Source organism: Pectinophora gossypiella, chromosome 7 (assembly GCF_024362695.1).
Source record: "Pectinophora gossypiella chromosome 7, ilPecGoss1.1, whole genome shotgun sequence".
Classification (NCBI taxonomy): domain Eukaryota; kingdom Metazoa; phylum Arthropoda; class Insecta; order Lepidoptera; family Gelechiidae; genus Pectinophora; species Pectinophora gossypiella.
In genome coordinates this window covers 8377792-8401641 of record NC_065410.1, presented here as the reverse complement: position 1 = coordinate 8401641, position 23850 = coordinate 8377792, and the positions used below count along the sequence as shown (strand labels likewise).

General features: G+C 44.1%; 1 protein-coding gene across 1 annotated transcript in view; it reads left to right on the top strand.

Annotated features, from left to right (window-relative positions):
- Positions 1–23850, top strand: part of LOC126368105 (dnaJ homolog subfamily C member 10-like) — an 82797-nt gene that overhangs the window by 47153 nt on the left and 11794 nt on the right. The window contains exons 4-14 of the mRNA XM_050011989.1: positions 7155–7300; positions 8858–8981; positions 10171–10285; positions 11752–11975; positions 15157–15325; positions 16409–16509; positions 16782–16937; positions 17922–18130; positions 22941–23100; positions 23198–23411; positions 23652–23764. Coding sequence (XP_049867946.1) covers positions 7155–7300; positions 8858–8981; positions 10171–10285; positions 11752–11975; positions 15157–15325; positions 16409–16509; positions 16782–16937; positions 17922–18130; positions 22941–23100; positions 23198–23411; positions 23652–23764 — 1731 coding nt within the window. The remainder of the gene's footprint in view (positions 1–7154; positions 7301–8857; positions 8982–10170; positions 10286–11751; positions 11976–15156; positions 15326–16408; positions 16510–16781; positions 16938–17921; positions 18131–22940; positions 23101–23197; positions 23412–23651; positions 23765–23850) is intronic.

Here is a 23850-nt window from a genome sequence, read left to right as displayed (position 1 = left end):
GTATAAATAATGAATTAAGACACTGCGTTCCATTGCTCTTTGGCAGACCTTGAGCTTGGACTTTTGAGATGCTGTCAGTGACCATGTTTGACACAGTGTCCTAGGCGTCAAACGAATCGACAACAGGTATCGCTGATATAGGGATAAAGTTCGCCAAGTTGAAGTGGGACTGGGCCGGACACGTTTGTCGGATGCATCCGGAGCGTTGGGCACGGGTCGTTACTCACTGGATACCTCAAGGCATAGAAGTTGAGGAAGACCGCGTAAAAGATGGTGTGACGACCTCAATGCTTATCGGAGGGATTGGCCGGAGATTGCGCAAAGTCGAGAGGAGTGGAATCAAGGGGAGGCGTTTGCCCTTTGAGATCTAATAGGCTAATTAAAATAAGATAGTAATCCTATGAAGATAGGGTTACTTTACTAGGGTAGCTGTAGCGGACGCCGCCACTAGAGCGAGACGGCGCCGCTAAAAAGGGACAGCGAAGGAAGCGCCGCCCCTAGAACGAGACGGCGATACTGTTAGAGTAGGATAGTTAAACGATCGACGCGTGAACACCCACTAGTTGTGATAGCGAAATTAGTAGCTAAGGTGGATATTTATATGAAATAAATGAGTTAGTTAGCAGTTGATCCGGAAATTTGATCGAGCCTTTTATTTCCCCGAGATCCTGAACATACAGTCCACAACAGTTCCTGGTCCTTCGAGCCGGATTCAGATCGCCGAAGCACTTCATCGTGGGAACATCTGGTGCCATCGCGGAACGCGCTCAGTACCTCCCTGCCATTTCACCGATCCGAGATGGTAGTGACCCGGAGTCAGAGCGACGCTGTGGAGCTGGAGGAACAACGCCGCGAGGAAGAGCAACGGCGCGAGACCGAACGTCTCGCCCTCCAACGAATCGAAGAGGAACGTCAGAGGCGGTTATCTCAGGCACCCCCCGCCTCACCGACCGTCGCGACGCGCTCAGTCCGCGAACAACCGACGACTAGCGCGACGATCGAACCCGCGCCCCTCACCGCGGGCGCCCCGCACCTCACCGCGGGCGCCCCGCACCTCACCGCCGGTACCGCGCCCCTCACCGTCGGCACCGCGCCCCGCACCGCCGCCCCCGCTGCGACACGACGCGTTGCAGATACACTGCGCGGATCGCTCGCGCCCTCCATACGTTCGACGAATGCTACTGCAAGACTACGCTTGGCTGAATTAGAAGCCGCGGAACAACTGGCGAAGCTTGAACGACGCAAGATGGAATTAGAAGCCGATTTGATTCGGAAGCGTCTCGCCGTCGAACAAGAGAACATCCAAGAGGAAGAGAGCGCTCGTCTGCAGGAAGAGGACGTATGCCTGGGACCCAATGACCGGGTCGATGACTGGTTCATGCGCATGGACGAGACACGGGACGAAGAACAGAAGCAGACCCGTTTCGAGGAGAGAGCCAGACGCCGCGCGCCGCTACGCTCCTCGCCGACACCTCAACGCGCACCACGTCATCTCTCACCGTCGCCTGAACGAGCGCGACGCCCCCGACAGTCGCCGGAACGTGTGCGACACCTCTCACCGTCGCCTGAACGAGTGCGACGCCCCCGACAGTCGCCGGAACGTGTGCGACACCTCTCACCGTCGCCTGAACGAGTGCGACGCCCCCGACAGTCGCCGGAACGTGTGCGACACCTCTCACCGTCGCCTGAACGAGTGCGACGCCCCCGACAGTCGCCGGAACGTGTGCGACACTTCTCACCGTCGCCTGAACGAGAGCGACACCCACTACGGTCGCCGGAACGAGACCGACACCCGTCAGCGGAACGAAGACGCCGAACCTCGAACGCGAAGCAAGGCATCGAGCAATTGGCAGAGGCACTCGAGCGGATGGCGCGACCACGCATCCGGAACGTCGAGCTACCCATCTTCAGCGGCAACCCGAACGAATGGCTGCCCTTCAAAGCAACAATGAGAGATTCAACACGTCTCTACAATTTGAGCGCCGCCGAGAACCTACAGCGACTACGGACGTGCCTACGGGGGGAGGCACGCGAAGCCGTGGCGGCACTGCTGTACACCGCAACCGATCCGAGCGTCATAATGAAGACACTGGAACAATGCTTCGGGCGCCCCGAGGTGCTGATCGACCGGGCGCTAGAAGAAATTAGACGACTACCGAGGTTGGGACCGTCTGCGATAGACCTCAATAACTTCGCGATCAAGCTGCGCAATCAAGTGTGCATACTGGAGTCCATCGACAAACGGGGCTTCATCCACAACCCACTGCTGGCTCGAGAAGTACTTGGCAAGCTCAGCCCGCATCATCGGTCACGCTGGTGTGACTACGCATCTCAACATGAAGAGGACAACGTTCCCGAGATCGTCATGATGTCCCGATTCCTGACACACGAGGCGAACTTAGCGATCTCCTTCATGTACGCCCCGAGTGCCAGCACCGTCGCCGCTGCTACTGCTCCCGCTGCGAACAGAAGCAAAGAATTAAAGGCCAGCACGAGTGGAAGATCATCATTGGGAAGAAAACCAGAAGCCATCTACAACACGAGCGAGCGAGCCGTCCAGTGCCCCAGCTGCGGAGAAGATCACAAGTTGCCGCAGTGCCAATCCTACAAGGCACTGACAGTCAACCAGCGATGGGACTTCGTGAAGGAGAGAGGTCTCTGCTTCAAATGTGTCGCCTCGAAACATCGACGCATAGCATGCAAGGCGCGGGTGTGCGGCGTGAACCAATGTCGCCGTCCACATCACGCTACGCTACACGAGGACCCGCCCGCCGCCGCAGCCGAACCGCAACCATCGACGAGTGGCCCGGAAACAGTCATGTCGGTGGCCACTACCGCCACTGGCCCGAGGACTGTCCTGCTGAAGGTCTGCCCAGTGATCGTGAGCGGACCACGGGGGGAGGTCTCCACCTACGCCCTACTGGATGAAGGCGCCACCGTCACTCTTATTGACAACGAGCTGGCGGAGAGCATCGGCGCAAGTGGACCCACACAGCCACTGAACCTGCGCGGTGTGAACATGGCGCAACAAGAAGAGGAGAGCAGATCAGTCGCGGTGCAACTCCGAGGCAAGAATGAACACGCACCGTACGGAATAAGGGCACGCACTGTGAAGAACCTTATTCTACACCAGCAGACCATCCCTAAGTCGCTACTGAGAAAATACAAGCACCTACGCCTGGACAAGAACGAGATGTGCTACGAGTTAGCACGCCCTAGAGTCCTAGTGGGGACAGACCACTGGGAATTGATCGTGTCCCGTGAACTTCGAGTTGGCGGCCCGAACGAACCCGCCGCATCAAGAACGCAGCTTGGATGGGTGGTACACGGATCCGTACCACGCAACACCATCATTCAACAAGGGAGCGTGCTGCATGTCTACGATGTAGAACGACACGGGGACACAACCGACCAGTACGACCGACGTCTCGAGCAACTCGTCGAGGCGCACTTCAAGATTGACGCACTGGGTGTCAGTCACAAACCGCTCGTGGGCGTTGCCAATCAGCGCGCTCGGGACATCGTGCAGAAGACGATGAAGAAGATCGACGGGGCCTACGAGGTTGGACTTCCATGGCGTCGTGACGACGTGACCATGCCTCCAAGCTACGATGCAGCCTTCCGACGTCTGAGAAGCATCGAGAGGAAGATGGACGCTTCACCCGACTTCGCCAAGCAGTACACGGCCCAAATGGAGAACCTGCTGAACAAGGGCTACGCAGCACCATGTGACGGTCATGAACGAGCGAGCACCGTCAGTTGGTTCCTGCCACACTTTGCCGTGCAGAACCCCAATAAACCAGGAAAACTACGCCTGGTTTTCGACGCCGCCGCACGCAGCCACGGTGTCTGCCTGAACGACGAGCTATTAGAGGGACCGGACCTGCTACTGTCACTGCAGGGGATCGTATTCCGGTTCAGAGAGAGACCAGTCGCCGTCACTGCGGACATACAAGAGATGTTCCTGCGTGTGAAGATCCGCCCAGAAGACCAACCCGCCCAGCAGTTCTTGTGGAGGGGAAACGACCGGAAGAATCCGCCTCGCTGCTTCAAGATGACGAGCATGATCTTCGGCGCGGCCAGCTCACCCTTCATGGCTCACAGCGTGCGAGACCACAACGCGCATGCTCACGCGCACACTCACCCACGTGCGCTGGAGGCCATCACACACAGTCACTACATGGATGACTTTGTGGCGAGCTATGAAGACATCGAGGAGGGCCGCCGAACCATCAACGAGGTGATAGAAGTCCACGCAGACGCCGGCTTCACTTTGCGCGGGTGGAACTCCAACTACGAGGGAGTCCTGGACGAAGTGCCCGTAGAGCTTCGAGCGACCCAACCAACGCAGCTCGGAGGAGAGGGCCACGCCGAGCACAAAATACTTGGCCTCTACTGGAACGCAGGTCGAGACGAACTGGGGTTCAACACGTCGCTCAATAGAGTACCGGACGAGGTACGAACACGAAGCCGCGCGCCTACGAAGCGAGAAGCTCTCAGTGCGGTCATGAGCATATACGACCCGCTGGGACTCCTGAGCCACTACACGATCCGAGCGAAGATCATTCTTCAGGGCCTATGGCGTCTTAAGTTGCCATGGGACGAGCCGATCCCGGAAGAAGAAGCCGGACAATTTATGAGCTGGTTGGCACAGCTGGAAGAGATCGCCCGGCTACGACTACCACGATGCTACGAGATGAAGAACCATCAGCGCATCGAGCTACATATCTTCTGCGACGCCAGCGAGCAAGCATACGCGACGGTGGCCTACTGGAGGATAGTGCGCTGCGACGGAAGCATCGGGGTCATTCTGGTTGGCGCCAAGTCAAAGGTGGCGCCGCAGCGAACACAAACGATCCCGCGACTGGAACTACAAGCCGCCGTCATCGGAGTGAGGTTGGCCGACACGCTGAAAAAGGAACACCGCATCAAGATCGACAGTGTCACCTACTGGACGGACTCAGCGACGGTGATACACTGGGTGCGGAACGACGCTCGGCGCTACACCCCATTCGTGGCGCACAGGCTGAGCGAGATCGCAGAGCTCACCCAGAAGGACGAATGGCGATGGCTCCCCACTACACACAACGTAGCCGACGACGCCACAAGATGTCATGGGACTACAATCAGCGTGAACGACCGCTGGTTTCAGGGGCCAGACTTCTTATACGAGTCACCGGAACACTGGCCCGCTGAACAGTCATCGCACATCGAGGAGGAAGACGTCCTTCACACTGGGACACGCGATGGACAGAAGGAGGACTGGCTACCTGACCCTGGTCGATTCTCCAAATATGAAACACTGATCAGAGCGGCGGCACGGGTATTGGCATTCATCGACATGTGCCGCAAGAAGAAAAAGAACCTGGAAGTGGAGCACTTGGAACGCGCCGAACGAGCACTCCTGCAAAGAGCTCAGCGTGAGAGCTTTGGCGCTGAAATAGAACGGATCCAAGCAGGGCGCTCCATTTCCAAGACAAGCCGCCTATACAAGCTAGACCCGGAGCTACAAGATGGGATCCTGCGTGTTCGAGGTCGTATTGGAGCCGCGACCGTTCCAGAACATATGAAGCGACCAATCATCCTGGACGGCCGTCATCACCTGACCAAGTTGCTGGTGCTGAGGGAACACTGCGCCGCCGGCCACGCCAACCGAGAGCGCGTGACCAACGACCTACGACAACGATACTGGATCATACATCTGCGACCAACAGTACGCGCTGTCGAGCATGCCTGCGCACTCTGCAAAGTGCGGCGAGCCATGCCGCGAGCACCAGCGACGGGGAATCTACCGCAAGCCCGACTGGAACCATTCCACCGCCCCTTCACGAACTGCGGAGTGGACTACTTCGGCCCAATGATGGTGAAGATCGGACGACGACGAGAGAAGAGGTGGGGCGCGCTCTTCACATGCCTCACCACGCGAGCTATACATGTCGAGCTCGCCGCCTCCCTCTCCACCGACTCGGCGCTAATGGCGTTGCGGCGCATGGCCGCACGCAGAGGATGGCCCCGCGTCATCTACTCGGACAACGCGACGAACTTTCGCGGAGCAGACCACGAGCTGAAGGCCGCCTACAAGGAATGGGCGCCCGCACTGCAACAAGAAGGGATGCTGCACAGAACGGAGTGGCGGTTCATCCCACCTGGAGCGCCTAACCAGGGAGGAGCCTGGGAGCGCATGGTGCGCTCAGTGAAGGCGGCACTAGGCGCTGTACTTAAGGAAAAGGCGCCACCGGAGGAAGTGCTCCAGACGCTGTTAACGGAGGTGGAATTCTCGGTCAACGCCCGCCCCCTCACTCATGTCAGCGTGGACCCGAACGACCCGGAGGCCCTCACACCCAACCACTTTCTGTTGGGAGGATCCATGGGGCTGCCAACCACCGGACCATACGACGAAGCCGACCGACGAGCTTGGCGAGCAAGCCAGGCCCTCGCCGACCATTTCTGGCAACGCTGGCTGAAGGAGTACCTGCCGACACTGGTACCTCGAGGCGAGCCTACGAACAACGACGCCGGGCTGAAAGAAGGAGACATCGTAGTGGTAGTTGACCCGACACTGCCACGAAACGTCTGGCCAATGGGGGAGGTGATTCGGACCTTCATCGGACCTGACGGCGGGATACGAGTCGCCGACGTCAGAACCAGAACGGGAATCTTCAGGAGACCAACGAGGAAGCTCGCCGTGCTGATCAAGAAGGAGGCTTCACAAGCTACGCCGGGGGGAGAGATGTAGCGGACGCCGCCACTAGAGCGAGACGGCGCCGCTAAAAAGGGACAGCGAAGGAAGCGCCGCCCCTAGAACGAGACGGCGATACTGTTAGAGTAGGATAGTTAAACGATCGACGCGTGAACACCCACTAGTTGTGATAGCGAAATTAGTAGCTAAGGTGGATATTTATATGAAATAAATGAGTTAGTTAGCAGTTGATCCGGAAATTTGATCGAGCCTTTTATTTCCCCGAGATCCTGAACATACAGTCCACAACAGTAGCATTACCAGTATAATAATCAGCCAAGTATTGCAAATTTTCCAAAATACAAAAACTTTTTGTTGTATTGTAGGTACTTATAGCTGATTGGTACAACAAAGCAAACAGAACAAATGAAAATCAACGGCCATGTTGCTAAACATTCTTATTTTTGTCCTACAGATACACGAAATCCTGGACACGCTAGGACTATCTGGCACGGAGATGACGCGCTGCTGCAACCTGTCGGGTGGGCAGAGGAAGCGACTGTCCATCGCCGTGGAGCTCATCGACAACCCGCCTGTGATCTACCTCGACGAGCCCACCACGTTAGTACGCTTACAGCATACTTATTGTATACTTACTTACATATTCCTTATTGTGCTTATTTTAACTAATATACGATCCCGACCACCCGATTACTCAAGCCATATAGGCGGCCAATCAACTCGCGATACCTAACACTTCAGTACCCCGATACCGACCCCGCCGGCGTGATCGACGATTTCCCTCAATCAGCGCTTATCGCTATCGACCCACTAGAGTCGATTAATTCTTTCAAATATTTTTCCTCTCAGACGACGCCCTGATAGCCGAGGTTCGCGTCGAACTGGGCACCCTCAGGCCTGTCAGCGTTCATCGTTCCCCATTTCTCCGGCCAAGTAGTTAACACGTTCTCTGCCGGTAGTATAAAAAATAAAAAAAACAAAAAAACTTTTTGGTGGAAATATAAGCGCTAGATCAATATATACATATATATATATGAAGTGTTTTGATTCGACACTGGATTCCATAGATATTTAAAAAAAAAGTTGCGAGGTCATAATTGACCTACGCGGCGCTGTAATACTTATAAGTGAATATCCGTTATGCAGGCGCCGTGTAGTGCACGCCTCCGGTCACCCCACACCTAAGAGATTGAAACATGAATTGCTGAAAAAAGATGGACCTGTTGCTAAATTGAGACGTTTCTGCGTCGGTTGCTACAAAGAAAATGTTAAAATACATGGGTCAAAAGTCGCTCGGAATAAAACTAAAAAAGTAGTTACATACTGTAAGAACTGTCCTGGTACAGTATATTATTGCTTACAATGCTTCAATAAATCTCACCGTTATTTGTAGTTTGTTTTTTTAATAATTTAGTAGCGAACTGTGTAATAATTAATACAAATAAACATGATTTATAATGGATGCATTTGTTTTTTCCTAATTGCTTTGCAATTTCACCCATATAATTTTCATCTTTACGATTACTCAAACACCATACTAAAGGATTGGTCTACAGCGCCATTCCGGTCACCTGCTATAGAGAAATGTTCAGTAAACATGGCCTACGGCTCACAAATCAGTTTCAAACTTAGTCCTACCGTGAGGTCACTGATGCCCTACGCGGCGTCTCGATCTAGTTCAGTTGAGGTCACCGATGACCTACGCGGCAGAGAACGTGTTAACGCCATCTGCGGCAAATCTACAATAAGTCACGTCAAAAACAAAGGGTATCTTAACTACTGAAAGTCCGTGATAATTCGTAATCCATAATAGTAGTGTCCCTGATTCGAATCCAGGCTCTAAACCTACACTGAATTCGACTTTGTAGATTTCAATTCATGTTTGGATCATATAAAACTGATATCACATGATTCTCATTATTCGTGCCCGGTCATCGCCTGTTACTTGGGGTTAAACATAGCTGGCGTGGAGGGGGTACTGTAGACTTCTGCCTACCCCTTCGGAGATAAGTACTTACATGTTATCTTATGTCACAAGAGCGCTGTAATTGCATTTTAGTCAGTCTAACGGGTGCTATTCAAGGTGTTATAATAGAAAAAGATAGTCCTTATTTTTACCGTAATATGACGAAGTTTCACATGAGGATATAATTACAGGGGTTTGGACAGTCTTACGTCCGGACAGTGTATAGAGATGCTCAAGAACTTGGCTCGCAATGGCCGCACCATTGTCTGCACCATCCACCAACCTTCAGCTTCTGTCTACACCATATTTGACCAGGTAACACAAACTTACATAACATAAAGAGCACAACCTGGACACTTCATACAAAAAAATCTCTTTTTAGACACTAACACATTGACGTTATTGTACACGTGCATCTGCGTAATGTGTGTTATACAGACTGTTAGTGTCATCGTAACGAATACTGTGGGGGTGGTCCAGCTCATTTGTGAGTTAATTACAAGTAGAATTCTCCATCGCAAAAGTATAGCATTGAAAATAAGTAATTTAAGAAAACAAAAAGTACCATGAATTTTGGGACGGAAATTTCCACTTGATATCAACTCAGAATCATGGTCTGAATCATCCCCCTCAGTATTCGTTACAATGTCATTTATTATTATATTATAATTCACTATTTCTGTAGGTACTTATATTACTTTGTCTGCTACGAGTAATGAATTATATACTTAAGCTATTCATACGTAAACGTACCTATTGCAAATATTTGTTGTTACAATCTTATTCTGCAAACAGCACACTATAAATATCCATAGGAATTTGACGTTTCATCGTTATGATTTGCAAATTATATGCGTATTATCATGGAGTAACTATAGGTGAGTAGGAAAGAAAGAAATGATTTAAGATTATAAAAGGATGCAATACAAAATAACAATATAAAAACATCAGACATAAAACTTAAGTACATAAAATTACAAAAAAACCAGTGATGCTGATCGATCAATGGTAGTGGTAGTAGGTATTATGTTTCTACCAGCACCGGTGTGGGGATATTTTACCCGACTGCGACCCAACAAAAAGGAGGGTTATAAGTATAGAAACCAGCCTTCGCGATAAGTATGTGCCACGGGTTCAATTCAATCTGCCCGAAAACAATCAACGACGGTTGTATTATTATTAGTATGTATTTTTATTTTAAAAACTTGAGAGACATTTGTCATAGAATAAGTAATATACGTATAGATCGGCAACTCTCCGCTCCGCACCAGCGGCTCAGTTAGGTTTACCTCACCCCCTCTGTCTTACTTTAGTCTTGAATCGTATGGGCGTCAGTCGTCACACACAGATGCGCGAAGACGATAACGTCAATGTGTATTGTCTGTGTAAAACACGGATTTTTGTATGAAATATCCGGGTTGTGCTTCTGTACAACCCTTATCATTTCACCTTCAAAAATAAAAGAACTTGTTTTCTATCTATAAGTATCTACCTTTTCTACCAGGTTTACATCTTGGCTGAGGGCATGTGCATATACAACGACTCTAGCGCCAACACGGTCCCATACTTGGCGACACTTGGTTTCCAGTGTCCCATGTACCACAACCCGGCCGATTATAGTAAGTACTTATTTCCTTACAATAAATAATTTAGTTCCTTCTTTTCTTCATAAGCTCATGAGCTCATGGCTATTGGGGAAGTCAGAGGTACATCCATCACAAGATGAACTAAGTACCCACACCTTACCGAACTTTCTGTTAGACCGACGTGATAGGTGGTGAGCCAACCTGTACATAATGGTCGAACCAACTGTGTTAGTGAAAACTGCACTTACTTACTACATTTATTTCATTCATTCATTAAAAAAGAACTTGCTTCAACCGAACGCAGGCAAAAGCAGGAAAAAGTAAAAAATAGACACTGATGGTTATACCGTCCTAAACGAACTTTTTGCGTTCCGTCTAGACTTTGTCCGGCACTTTAACTTGTCTAGATTACCGACTTTGAGAATCTCTACTTGTTATCCACCTACCTGTAATCGCAATACAATACAAAAACTCTTTATTGCACTTGAATCACATTAAAAATACATTAGTATTATAATTAAATTGGTAGTACAACAGGCGGCCTTATTGCTAAGGTAGCAATCTCTTCCAGGCAACCTTTAGGTATAGGATATTATGAATTTAATGAAAAATGTAGCGGGATAGACAGTGCAAAAAAATAAAATAAAATAATAATAAAAAATGTTGAAAAATAATAATGTAGGTATAGTTAATGTACAGTACAGACTATATTAGGGCACTGTTAAGGCAAGTGTTTAGGTACGTACAGTCATGAGCAATATCATGTACCGCCTTTAGAACCCAGTCGCACTATCATATTTGACATTTAATGAGACTTACGGTTTAATTTATCTAAAAAGTTAATGTGACATGGTTTCAAAATGTATACATATTAGTACTCGTGACCGTACAGTCAAAGAGCAAAATTGCAGTCACTGACCCCAGCGAATTATTTGTAAACAGTGGTGAAATTATGAACCATTAGTTGTCATAACTATAAAATTTATGTTTTTGTAGGTGTTTTTGGTCTATTACAGGAACGAGCAGTGAATTTATTACTTTGCAAGAAACTGATTGGACCTTTGCACTTTTGATTTTATCTTCTTATCGTATGGGTTGTGAGGAAAATCAACCTCATCAACCCTGGTGTCAGGGTTATTATTGAGCCGCCAAAGGCCCCTGACATGGCTCATGTAACGACTACATACTTACATAAATAGTACATAAATGTAAATCAAATCTACTTAATTTAATTTAGCCAAAAGACCCCTATCCTGTGCAAAGGCCTCTCCATCTTTTTATTTTTCGCAGTTCTGTATCACGTGCGTACCTACTTCGGCCATATATTTTATAATCTTCTTATCTTAACTAGCCTAAAGTGTCCCACTGCTGGGCAAAGACCTCCCTCCATTTCTTCCAGGACTCTCTCTCCAGTGCTTCCTCCGGCCAGCCTTCCAGGAAAGCATCCAAGTCGTCGCGCCATCACAAAATTTATAATAACCGTTACTTTTTATTTCCAGTTCTGGAAATAGCAAACAAAGAGTACGGCAACTTCAACGAGCTGCTGGCTCAGAAGGTGAGGTTGTCTGACCGCAGTGAGAAGCCCCGGCTGCCTCCCGCCAGCGTGGACGAGAGTGACGCCTTCCAATGTGGCAAGATCTCCATCATCGTCCGGCCCCCGCATGAGGTCTACCGGTTCACTACCCTTGTCAAGAGGTGTTTGCTGCAGCAGTACCGCGATTGGGTAAGTATTTGTTTTTGCCGCTAGCATAGAATCTTCTTCTATCGTGTGGTTTGTGAGGTAAATTACCAACCTCATCAACTCTGGTGTCAGGGTTATTATTGGACCTTTGACCCTGGAGACTTCATATAAAACACCTCATTTTACACATACACTACACATTGCTGGTGGGGAGCGCAGAGTTGCCGTCTTTCTAAATAGTTACTATTCCTTATTCTATACTAGCACGGCCTCTGTGGTCCAGTGGTTGAGCGTTGGGCTCACGATCCGGAGGTCCCGGGTTCGAATCCCGGTGGGGACACATCACGAAAATCACTTTGTGATCCCTAGTTCGGTTATAGGACATTACAGGCTGATCACCTGATTGTCCGAAAGAAAATGATCCGTGCTTCGGAAGGCACGTTAAGCAGTTGGTTCCGATTACTGCTTACTGATGTAAGTTAGTAGTCGTTACATGAGCCAGGTCAGGGGCCTTTGGCGGCTCAATAGTAACCCTGACACCAGGGTTGATGGGGTTGGTAATTCACCTCACAACCTACACTATAGAAAAAGAAGTACTTAATAATATAAGCATAGTAATGTCGTCACACAAAAAACTATACGAATTAGGTAAATAGGCGGTCCATGGGTGTTAGCCACGTTACAAACGATTGACATTTGACAGTGATAAGCGTATAGGATTGACATAAAGTGACATGTCTATCCCTTACTGTCACTGTCTATTGTCGTAATCGTTAGTAACTTGACCCTGACATTCGTAATTTACATCAGACAATCACGTAAAAAGATAGGTCTATTCGGTGACAAACAACATTAAATTCAAATTAGTTTTTTCGTAAAACGGAACGTTTCAAGCGAAAGTCATTTTTTTCTTTTTTAATTAAAGCATTTTTCGAGACCTTAAACAAAGCCTAGGGAAATGGGTAAGGATACAGAAGGCAATGATATAATGCAATGTGACCTCGTGACACAGAATTACGTCAAGGCAATTATGAAAAACCCCATCCATCTTCTCAGTAAGCGATGAATACGAAGAGAGATCGACCTGTTCTGTGACAAACACCATTGAATTCAAATTAGTTCCAAACCGAGTCAACGGATTTTTGAAGAAATGCGTCTTTCACGACCTTAACATAACAAAAGAAAACAGAGATAAACACGATATTTAAATCTCAGATGGATACGATTAATTTTATGGTAACATTATTTACCCATATAAGTATACATATATTAGAGAAGACGTTACCTATATAAAACGAATTTCATGAACCATAGCTGGTGGCATAGTTGGAAGAACGCTTGACTCTCATGACTGTCTTCTTCTATCGTGTGGGTTGTGAGGTGGTTTACCTAACCCCATCATACCCTGGTGTCAGGGTTATTATTGAGCCGCCATAGGCCCCTAACATGACTCATGTAACGACTACGTACCTACATCAGTATTGTAATAACCTCATGACTATGAAGTCGTAACTTTGCATCCAGCACGAGCCCAAACCAATGATTTTCGAAATTGTTTTCGAATTCATGTTTGGACCATAAAACATTACCTATCACGCGTGCTCAGTGGAGAAGGGAAACATCGCAAAAAACCCAAATGCTCAATAAATTCCTTTCGGAGGTATATGACCTATCCTGTATTGAAATGGTTTTCCCTTCGCTGGTTGGAAGGTTAGACAGTCACCGGTTCTGTAAAATGTACCTATCAAATCTTCAGGTTAGGTAAGCGGACACTGTGAAAACGAGATGACGCTAGGGATATGTTGATATAAAACTAATTCCGAAAAAACTAATTTACGATATAACCCACGATATAAAAAAATTAAAAAATAAAAGGCAAGTATGCAGAAATATAATGGACAGCCAGAGTATGCCCCGCTCCACCAACCGGTATTGTGTTGGTCAATGACTTAAGTGGCAATTCGGTAACAGCAAATATATTTCGAAAAGGTGCCAAACTTCACATTTGCTCTACGCAATAAATACCTACTCAGTGAAGAAATTGGTGTGATATTGACAAAACTGAATTGCACCTAACTATCAGTAGGAGAGAGCCTTGAAATATGTTTGCTACTATTTGTCAAATAGTCCAAGGCATGCTCAAATCCCTACTCATCATCTCCCTAGCATTATCCCATTTTTCACAAGGTCAGCTTACCTAACCTGAAGATTTGACAGGTCCGGTTTTTTACAGAAACGACTGCCTGTCTGACGTTCCAACCCGCGAAGGGAAAACCAGTCCAATACAGGTTAGGTCACATACCTCCGAAACTGCATTTCTCGAGAATGTGGGTTTCCTCACGATGTTTTCCTTCACCGCTGAGCACATGATAATCATTTTAAAACGAATTCGACAATCATTGGTTTAGGCCTGCGCTGGATTCGAACCTGCGACCTCAAAGTGAGAGGCAAGCGTTCTACTAACGAGGCTACCACGACACCCTACTAAAATAAAATACAAATAGTCGACGAACTTGGAGTGCTTGCTAGAATTGTAAATATCTTTCTTTTAGACCTTACCAGGCCGAGGAGGACCCATCTATATCAAAACGCGAAGAATTTATATATGATCGGGCGCTCAAACTCAAGATTACCTACAAAAGATATAGAATAATAAAAATAAGAATAGAAATAACTCGAAATGCCCTTTTTCCACTTCAAAGCTAACATCAAGACAAACCAGTCCTGGTTTAGCGATGATATGCGTCAAAACTGAATAATCTAATTTGCATTAAGTATGTAAATTAAAAAAAATACATATTTTATACTAATAAGTAGGTACCATCAAACTAAATAATTAAATCGTACAATAAAATATCTTTACATCTCAAATTAAAAAGTAACCACTAAACAACAACAACAACAACAACTGTAGTAGTAGTAAACTACTTATTGCAACAACGCATTCATCAACAACCCATTTTTGCGTATTGGGCGGCAGGCAAGAGGGAAACCGCTGCCCTATTTTTCCCTAAAACAGTAGCATGGGGAATGCTACACCGACAAGAGCGTGGCTCTTAAATTAGTGATGATTGCAACAACAAAAACGGTCAATCTGTAATACCGTCTCCATTCGTATTTGGTTCGAAGGCTCTCATTACACCAGTTATTTATATTCCACCAAATTATACCAATTTATTATAACTTAGTACCAATTTATTGATGTATGTATTGTCATCCTCAGACTGTAACCCACCTGAAGGTGGTGCTGCACATCGTGATCGGGGTTCTCCTGGGCCTCTTTTACGAGAAGGCCGGCAACGACGGCTCCAAGACCATCAACAACATGGGCTTCCTCATCATCTCTGCCGCTTACCTCTGCTACACATCGCTGATGCCTGCTGTTCTTAGATGTAAGTGTTTTAAACCTTCCAGAGGAACTTTGCCACAATGCGAATTTCGATTTCGTTACAAATTCAAATATCTTTATTTTCAGACTGTTGTCCATAGATATTAGTAACATGGTACTTAATCGTAGTGTTAGTAGACAAATATGTATTTATAAAGAGAAACAAATTAAAGCTGCCTAGCGAGAGGAGAAATGTGTGCGATCAATGGCGACTCCCAGCGGTTCACCCACACACCCAGGGTGCTGTTGGAGCTGGCTTCCAAGCGACGCATCATTGAGGCGCAACGCTTCCTTACTATTGCAAAGAAGCAATCCATACGCCATAGACGTAGACACGTAGTACTATTATGTATTATGTGGCCATAGTATAATAGAATGAATATGGATGGGGTCTAAATAAACTAAATGTCACCAAGAACAAAGCCACAGTACCTACAGTGCAATATCCTCTTAAGCCAAGGTTTCCAGACACAATAGTTAAAAGTTTAGATTTTAAAAGGGCATTCGTTCTTATGACTCTGCCCATCCTATTAGGCACGACAGGCTTGAGTTTATGTACAATAAGCCAAGTGTAGTCAACTAGGCATACTTTACGAGTAATGCGCAGTTAATAAAAAAAATAACACAAGTTACATAATTAATATAAAAATAACTAACTACACTACACAGGAAATCAAGTAATAATTGCCCAACAAGAATAACAATAATTGTGTAGGTATGCCCTCCTAGTTAATCAACTGCATGATCAGCATGCGCAAGAGCACGCAAATATACAGAGATAATTGGAAGGTAGGTATATAAATACTTTGCCCGCCCTACTATTTTATGCTTAATTATTAGATAAATCAGCTAATTAATAAGTAATTGTTCTGTAGGGTCCTTAGAAAATATTTTTTACTTACCATCTACTCTGAACCTGCGTGCATGCATGAAGCGATTGATGATATGAATGAAACAAGGGAAGTGTGTCAGAATCGAGGCATGTGGAATTCCATAGTCTCTGCTTACCCCGGTTGGAAATAGGTCTGAGTTTATTTATGTATGTAATTGTTCTGTGTATTTTATTGGCTATTTCTATTATTTTCAGTTCCTGCCGAGCTACCTGTGTTGAAGAAGGAGAATTTCAACAACTGGTACAAGCTCAGCACATACTACGCGGCGGTCCTTCTGACTGGAATACCGATACAGGTAACATTATTCTGCTTCTATACCTACCTAGAGGGTTAAAAGGGCCACTTCGAAGCAATTCCTCTAAAGTAAGTGCGCAATGCAAAGAAGTGTCAAATAGCAATATTGCTTTTTTATTAGATGAATTGCTTCGATGTGGTGGTTTAACACCCCTTAACCTGCTTGGAGCCAATAAGAGTGCGCTTCCACTGAAGCGGAGCGCAGACGAACGGATTCATGTAAGAATCGATCTATCATCAATATAACTATAGGTGTGATTATTCCTATTTCAGATATGGTACAGCTTCGTGTACTCAGTTCCGTCATACTTCTTATCTGGGCAGCCCCTAGAGTTGTCCCGGTTCTTCATGTTCGTCATGGTGTTGGCACACATCACCCTGCTCGCTGACGCCGTCGGCAACGTCATCGGAACCCTGGTCAATCCTATTGTAAGTGTAGCAGCATTTGGCTGGGAATTAAATGTCCAAGCAAATCAATCGTTTATTTTCATTATAGGTACATAAAACACATACAAAAGTCAAGAATCTATTTTAGTTCCGTCATAAAATCCTATTATTTAATTACTTCCTACGTTAATATAGGAGAATCCACAAAAATGTGCGTTAGTAAAGTTAAACGTGCTTATAATTTGTATTAGTTCCATCAGTTTTTGTTGGTGTTTCTGTTCCTTTTTTTAATCATCATCATCAGCCGTACGACGCCCACTGCTGGGCATAGGCCTCCCCCCAGGATCTCCACGGCGATCTTTTTTAATAGTGGCGGTAAAAATGAAACCAAATCCGTAAAGTCCTAAAATTCTTAATTCACCTACGTAGACCTAAGAATTCTGTCGGGTTCCTAAAGCCGTCTCAAGGTCGTCACAGCCTCCCTTGCAGCATCACCACTAAGGGTGGTATCAACAAACTAATCTCAGCTACGAGACTGCCCTCAAGATCATGCCAGTGTGACGATTCTTATATTAAAACAGGGTTTTGAGCATGATCTTAAAGGCAGTCTCAGCTGAGATTAGTTTATTAATACCACCCTAAGACTTTAGGTAGGTAAGATTAGAGGATGCTAGCATTGCTAGCTAATTGGTGCTGAACAATAAACGGGCATGTTGAGTCATTCTGCATTTTGTCTTAAATTCTGTATTGTATCTTGTACAGAAAGCTTTGAGAGGTGTGGATACTTAGTTCATCTTTTGATGGACGTGCTACCCGATTGGGATAACTATAGTCATCTGTATTGTGATTAAAACACATAATAACGGGTTCTTACCGCGTTTAAATGGGGATATGAGACTCCCGATATTTCATATCCCCATTTAAACGCGGTAAGAACCCGTTATTATGTGTTTTAATTATGATAATAACCGCGTAAACTTAAAACAATGTATAATCTGTATTGTGTTCATTTATTCCTCAACCCAGAACGGTACCTTCTTCGGCGCGATCACGACGTGCGCAATGATAGTGTTCGCTGGTTTCCTGGTACTGCTGCAGCACATGAGCCCGGCAATGAGGATCATCTCGTACTTCTCCTTCCTGCGGTACGCCTTCGAAGCTCTCGTGCTGTCCGTGTACGCCTTTGGACGACAGCCGCTTGAATGCCCTGACACGAAGTTGTATTGCCATTTAAGGTAAGAAAAAGATAATTAATACGATACACATCCTTGCAATTCCAAATATCTTATTCTCATATGAATTCAAGAAGTTTCATCATCATCAATTTAAGAGCCACGCTCTTGTCGGTGTAGCATTTTCCATTCCAGTCTATCAAAGGCCAATTCCTTGACTTCCCTATAAGACACGACGTTAACCTTTTCTTTAATCAAGAAGAAGAAGAAAAAGAAGTTTCACCACAAGAAAAAATATTAAACTATTCCTGTCGGGCAAATCATTTGACTACTGAGTTTGATCACTTTGAAGAAATAGATATAAGCGAGTCACTAAAAGCCACTTCTTACCAGGTTCTTACCGCGTTAAAATCGTGGATATACTCCCGATATTTCAATACTGTTGCAAGTGTCATGATTATGGGATGACTGATGAAGTTAACCCTCACCGCGTAAACCTCATATAGATAACTTGTGGACACAGACCCTTTTGGTATATACCTTACAAGTGAAAATAATATTATGGTGACTGTATTCCTTACACAGTCACCCTCTGTGGTCTAGTGGTTAGAGCGTTAGGCTCACGATCTGGAGGTCCGAGTTCGATTCCCGATGGGTACATTGTCCAAATCACTTTGTGAGACTTTTCAAGCTTGAATCACCTGATTGTCCGAAAAAGTAAGATGAGTAAAAGTAAGAGAGCGTTAAGCCGTTGGTCCCGGCTATTAGCCGTAAAAACACCTCCACCAACCCAAGCAGCGTGGTGGAGTATGCTCCATACCCCCTCCGGTTGATTGAGGGGAGGCCTGTGCCCAGTAGTGGGACGTATATAGGCAGTTTACGTTATGTATGTGTTCCTTACCGTTTATGAACCGAACTATATTACTTACTTGATTTTAAAACTGAACTTTTTACGGTAGACCACTAGACTACTAACTACTTAATAGTAAATTTTATTTTGACAGGTATCCAAAGGAACTACTGAAAGAATTCAGCTTCAAGCAGGACAACTACTGGCTGGACATTGCTGTACTCTTCAGCGAAATTATACTTGTTAGAATAATAGCATATTTGACACTTAGGAGAATTGTGAAAAGATCGTCGTAACGCTCTAGATATTTATAGTTGGTCAAAGTTCTTATGCATGTGATTAGGTTAACGAATCAGTGGTTTCTATTAGTTAAACAATGGTTTGAACGTGTCTTACTGTTTTAATGTACAAACAACCATCAACCAATAATAATTAAGTCAATCAATCAATCGTCAACGTGAGTACTATAGCATTTTTGTCTTACCTACTTAGATAATTTATATTTCTATAAAATTGATCGTTCGTCTTCTTATTTCTTTATCTTTTTTTTATGTAAATGCAATTCTTGCCAAAATTACTTTCAAAACAACAAAGATACAACTTTTTTACCATGGTATGGTGTCTGTTAGCTTTAGTCGATTAAAACTATTTTTAAAATAAATTATAATAATACTTAATAATAGGCTAAGCGAACTGAAATGCTAGTGATTTGGATGTAATAATATTATTGTTTAAAAGAAGTATATTATGCTGTTCAACATGGCCATACCTCGTGATAATGTAGATATTATAATACCTTCTATTTGGCAGAGCTTTATAAGCGCTGTAAATTAGGTACCTGCTTAGGAACACTTAACTATAATCTACTACGCCTACTAGACAAATCGGAAGAGGATTGACCAATAAGTCCATAACGAGATTTTAGCCCATCCTTAAATTCCTAGATCGTTGGGTCTTTTAGCATTTTTTGCATAACTTCGCGCAGGTCGTGGGCTTAGTTCACGGTTTAAATTGAGTTGTTTCTGAGGTAGTACAGTTAGTGCTTTAACATAAGTACCTATCTATAGTTATACAGGTTTATGTGTGCCCAATTGGGCACTGTTGGTTACGGTATTTTAGAGCACTGACCGTACTAATTCGAGTAAGGAATAGCGACAGCGCCTATAAGCTTTAATGATTTATCGGCTATGCACCTATCTCCCATGTAACTAAATAAGCACTAACTATTATTTTAACGTGTTGCTGCGTATACGGCAACATGTTAGTTGACTGTGATCATTGTAATAATTAAAATGTGGAATTGTATTAATTTTAATTTGCAAATAAATGTCTTAGTATAACAGGGTTTTTGGTAGTTTTAAGATTATACGTACTTATAGTCTAAGGTATTTATAGATTTTAACATACTGTCGCTTGTGCAAATAGATGAGGGACTCTTCAAGCTACGTTCCCCAAAAATTATATATCGCAGTGTTAAAAAGTTATCAGTCATGATTTTTTTTTATTGGGATTTCACTTTATTTGTTAATTCTTAGGCACAACGATCGCGCCGCGCGCGGTAGCGCGATTCATATCGAGGGTTTTGACCAATAGATGAAGCGTTTATGCTATCTACGCAGATAAACGTCTAACTTCAAGTGAAACTATTCCACAATCCATATTCACTCAGTAAGATAATTAATAAGTACTGCTAAAATAAGCTAAATATACGGTTTACGGAATACCCTAGGAACAGTGCGAGCGGCCAGCAGGCAATTGTTCCACTGCGCACTCTCTAAACGCCTAAGGAGAATGAAAAAGCAAAAATATCAAAACCATCTCAAGTAAATTACAGCATGATCGTTGTTAAAAACAAAAGAATAAATACTTCTTATTAAATTCACGAATTGTTTTATTTACCCATCCAACATAACAAACAAACATAACAGCATCACGCATGTGTCGCCGAAGGGACAGGCAGAACTGGAATATAGTTATCAAATTTATTCTTATAAATATTATGTACTCACCCTTGTAATTTCTAACGGTGTAATTTCTATCAAGTTTAAAAAATTCAAAATTCAAAAATATCTTTATTCAGTAGGTAACATAGTTACACTTTGAATCGTCAATTTTTACATAACGAACGTCTCATCCGCCTAAAACTACTGCAGCCCACCCACCCACCTAGTAACCCGTAGGTTAGTTTGAACTTGATGAACAGTGTGAAAGTTACAACAAAATGTTGCAACTACACAGCCAGCCATATTATGGCCAATGATGGTGGAAGCGTGGAAAGTACCTCCCTAATGAGCCCATCGCCCATCGTCTGTTTTTGGTCAGGCAGTTTTTACGACAATTTTTCTCTGAGTCTCACCTTATAAGATATAATATATTGACTGTAACCTGGAACTTGACAGAGGACAGCAGTAACTGTCAGTACTATTCAGAGGCGAAGAACAGAAATCCTAGTACGGCTTTGAAATAACTCAACTACTCTGGACGCCATTCCACTCGCGTCAAACCGAGTACTGCGCGAGTACTGGCAAGAGGGAAACCACTGCCCTATTTTTCCCTGATAAAGTAGCATGGAGAATGAATGGTTCACCAACAAGAGCCTGGCTCTTAAATTGGTGATGTTGATAACATACACATCATACATAAACTCACGCCCGTAATCCCTAACGGGATGGGCAGAGTCACAAGTAGTCATACCTTACAACGAGACAACTAGTACGCGTTCTTCCCCTTACTCCTTAGCAGCTTATTACGACAGAAGACACAATCTCTAACGGTTTTTACGACATGCCAGAAGAGATAAGCATAAACAAGAAAGTAGCAGGGACCAGTTCTGTATTTATATACTCAACATTCAATACTAATACCAGCATAATTCAGTTAGTGGGATAAACAAGAAAAGCACTAATCTAAATTGTACTGCTCAGTATGATTAATAATAATAAATTTTGAATCTTTGTTAGTTTCCATTATCCGACAAGGCTGCATGATCTAATTTAATGCCTTTCTTTCCGTAAAAAAACTAGCTTAGGTAGCATGGTTTCATGATCTTGGTCTGACACCTAAATGAGCAAAATGAGCGTAGGAAAAAAAAGTAACTGTCAGTGTCATGACTCATGAGTGTCAGGGCTTTTCGGCGGGAAACGGGAACGGGACAGTTGCTTTCTTCATTGAGTAATCTAAATAATTAATACGAAGTGGTGTTTTGTGGTTAATGATCGCATTAAGTTAGTCGGAAGACATTCGCGAGTGTTATTATATTGGAGTATTCAATAAACAAAGTGTATCTGCCTATTTTCGCTTCGTGCCGGGAAGCCGCTTCATAACTCAAAAGTTTATGCGGACTTTTGAGTTAATTCGTTTGGGGTTCGGAGTAGGAGTCTACTCCGAGGGTGGGGGCTTAGGTTTCATCATCATCACCTTTCATCATTTCATTAATCACCAAGAAAAAAAATACGTCAGACATGGCTGTATGGGCATAGTTCCCTTTGCCTTACCCTTCGGGGAAAACCAAAACAAAAAAAAAAACATCATGAGTGTCAGAGTGTCAGTTTGACACATCATCGCGATCCGTGATGAGCCTTTCTCTAGCCGCCTACACGAAAAGTAAACATTTTTATCTATTTATGTCATATTCTAGTTCTAATATCATCCCAAGTTATCATTTGGTACTAGGCAAGCATTCCCATACCAAATTGAGATAAGAGTTCTATCACCATTGGCGCACAAACTTGCTTTAATTTTAGACAAGTTTTAAACAAAATGTAAGTACTTTAAAACTTTTAAATTATGTTAATCATTAAACAAAATTCTACATGAATTATTTGTTAACTTATAGTACTTCATATTACTTAACCGTATACATCAAATATTTTAATATTGAAATAGAAATAAGGAGGTTATGTTACCACATAAATCTGACCTACTGTAATTTGTTTTTCTAATATCACAGGTGAGTCGACACGATGATTTACATAGTACTATAATTTAATAAAGCGAAGCACTATAATATATATATCCTTTCAGGTTGAAAATATTTTTTCTAAGCTTTTTACTACTAAAAACAGTAAACTTAACTGATGTCACATACTACGAAATACTTGGTATATCGAAACAAGCTTCGACACAGGAAATTAGACAAGCTTACAAGAAATTGGCGGTAAAGTTTCACCCAGATAAAAATCCTGTGAGTACCTATTTTATTCTCTATCATAAGTAGGAAGTTTTAAAATTTACTTCAACTTCTTTTACTTTATGTATGACAATCGAAATTTTTGTAACAGGGAGAAGCAGAACAAGAAAAGTTTTTAAAAATCACAGAAGCATATGAAACACTGAAAGACCCAGATAAGAGGCACAAGTATGATGTATACGGCAGCTACCAATCATACACCAGGAAATATGATTACCACAGCCAGACAGAGTACAACAACTTGTTCTACAACGGACTGTATCATGATGACCCATTTGTTGATACACTGTCAAGCGGCAGTTTTTGTAAGTTTTGTAGAATAATTTGTTTGTTAATTTTATTAGAATCTTACACTCCAAATCAAATATCAATTCAGTCTAGTACAATCAATCTGTCAAATACTTTATTGAGCATAAAGAACAAACAACATAAAACAATGGGGCACAAGCACAACCTTTGCCAAGGTTAAAAATTCTTTTTTTTTTTTTAAAAAAAAAAAGCATTTACATATACTTATTTTAAAAATACAAATTATTTTATTACAGACACCTACTTAAAAGAAGGATTTCATTTCATAAACTTCTATTCGCCATTCTGTCCACCCTGTCAAAACTTAGTGGATCACTGGAAGAAGTTAGCTGAAATGTATAAAGGAATTGTAAGTATTTATTATCATGTGTTTCTCTTTTGATTTTTATTATATGAAGCTGCATCAAATCTTGATTTTGTAGTTCTTGGTTGGCA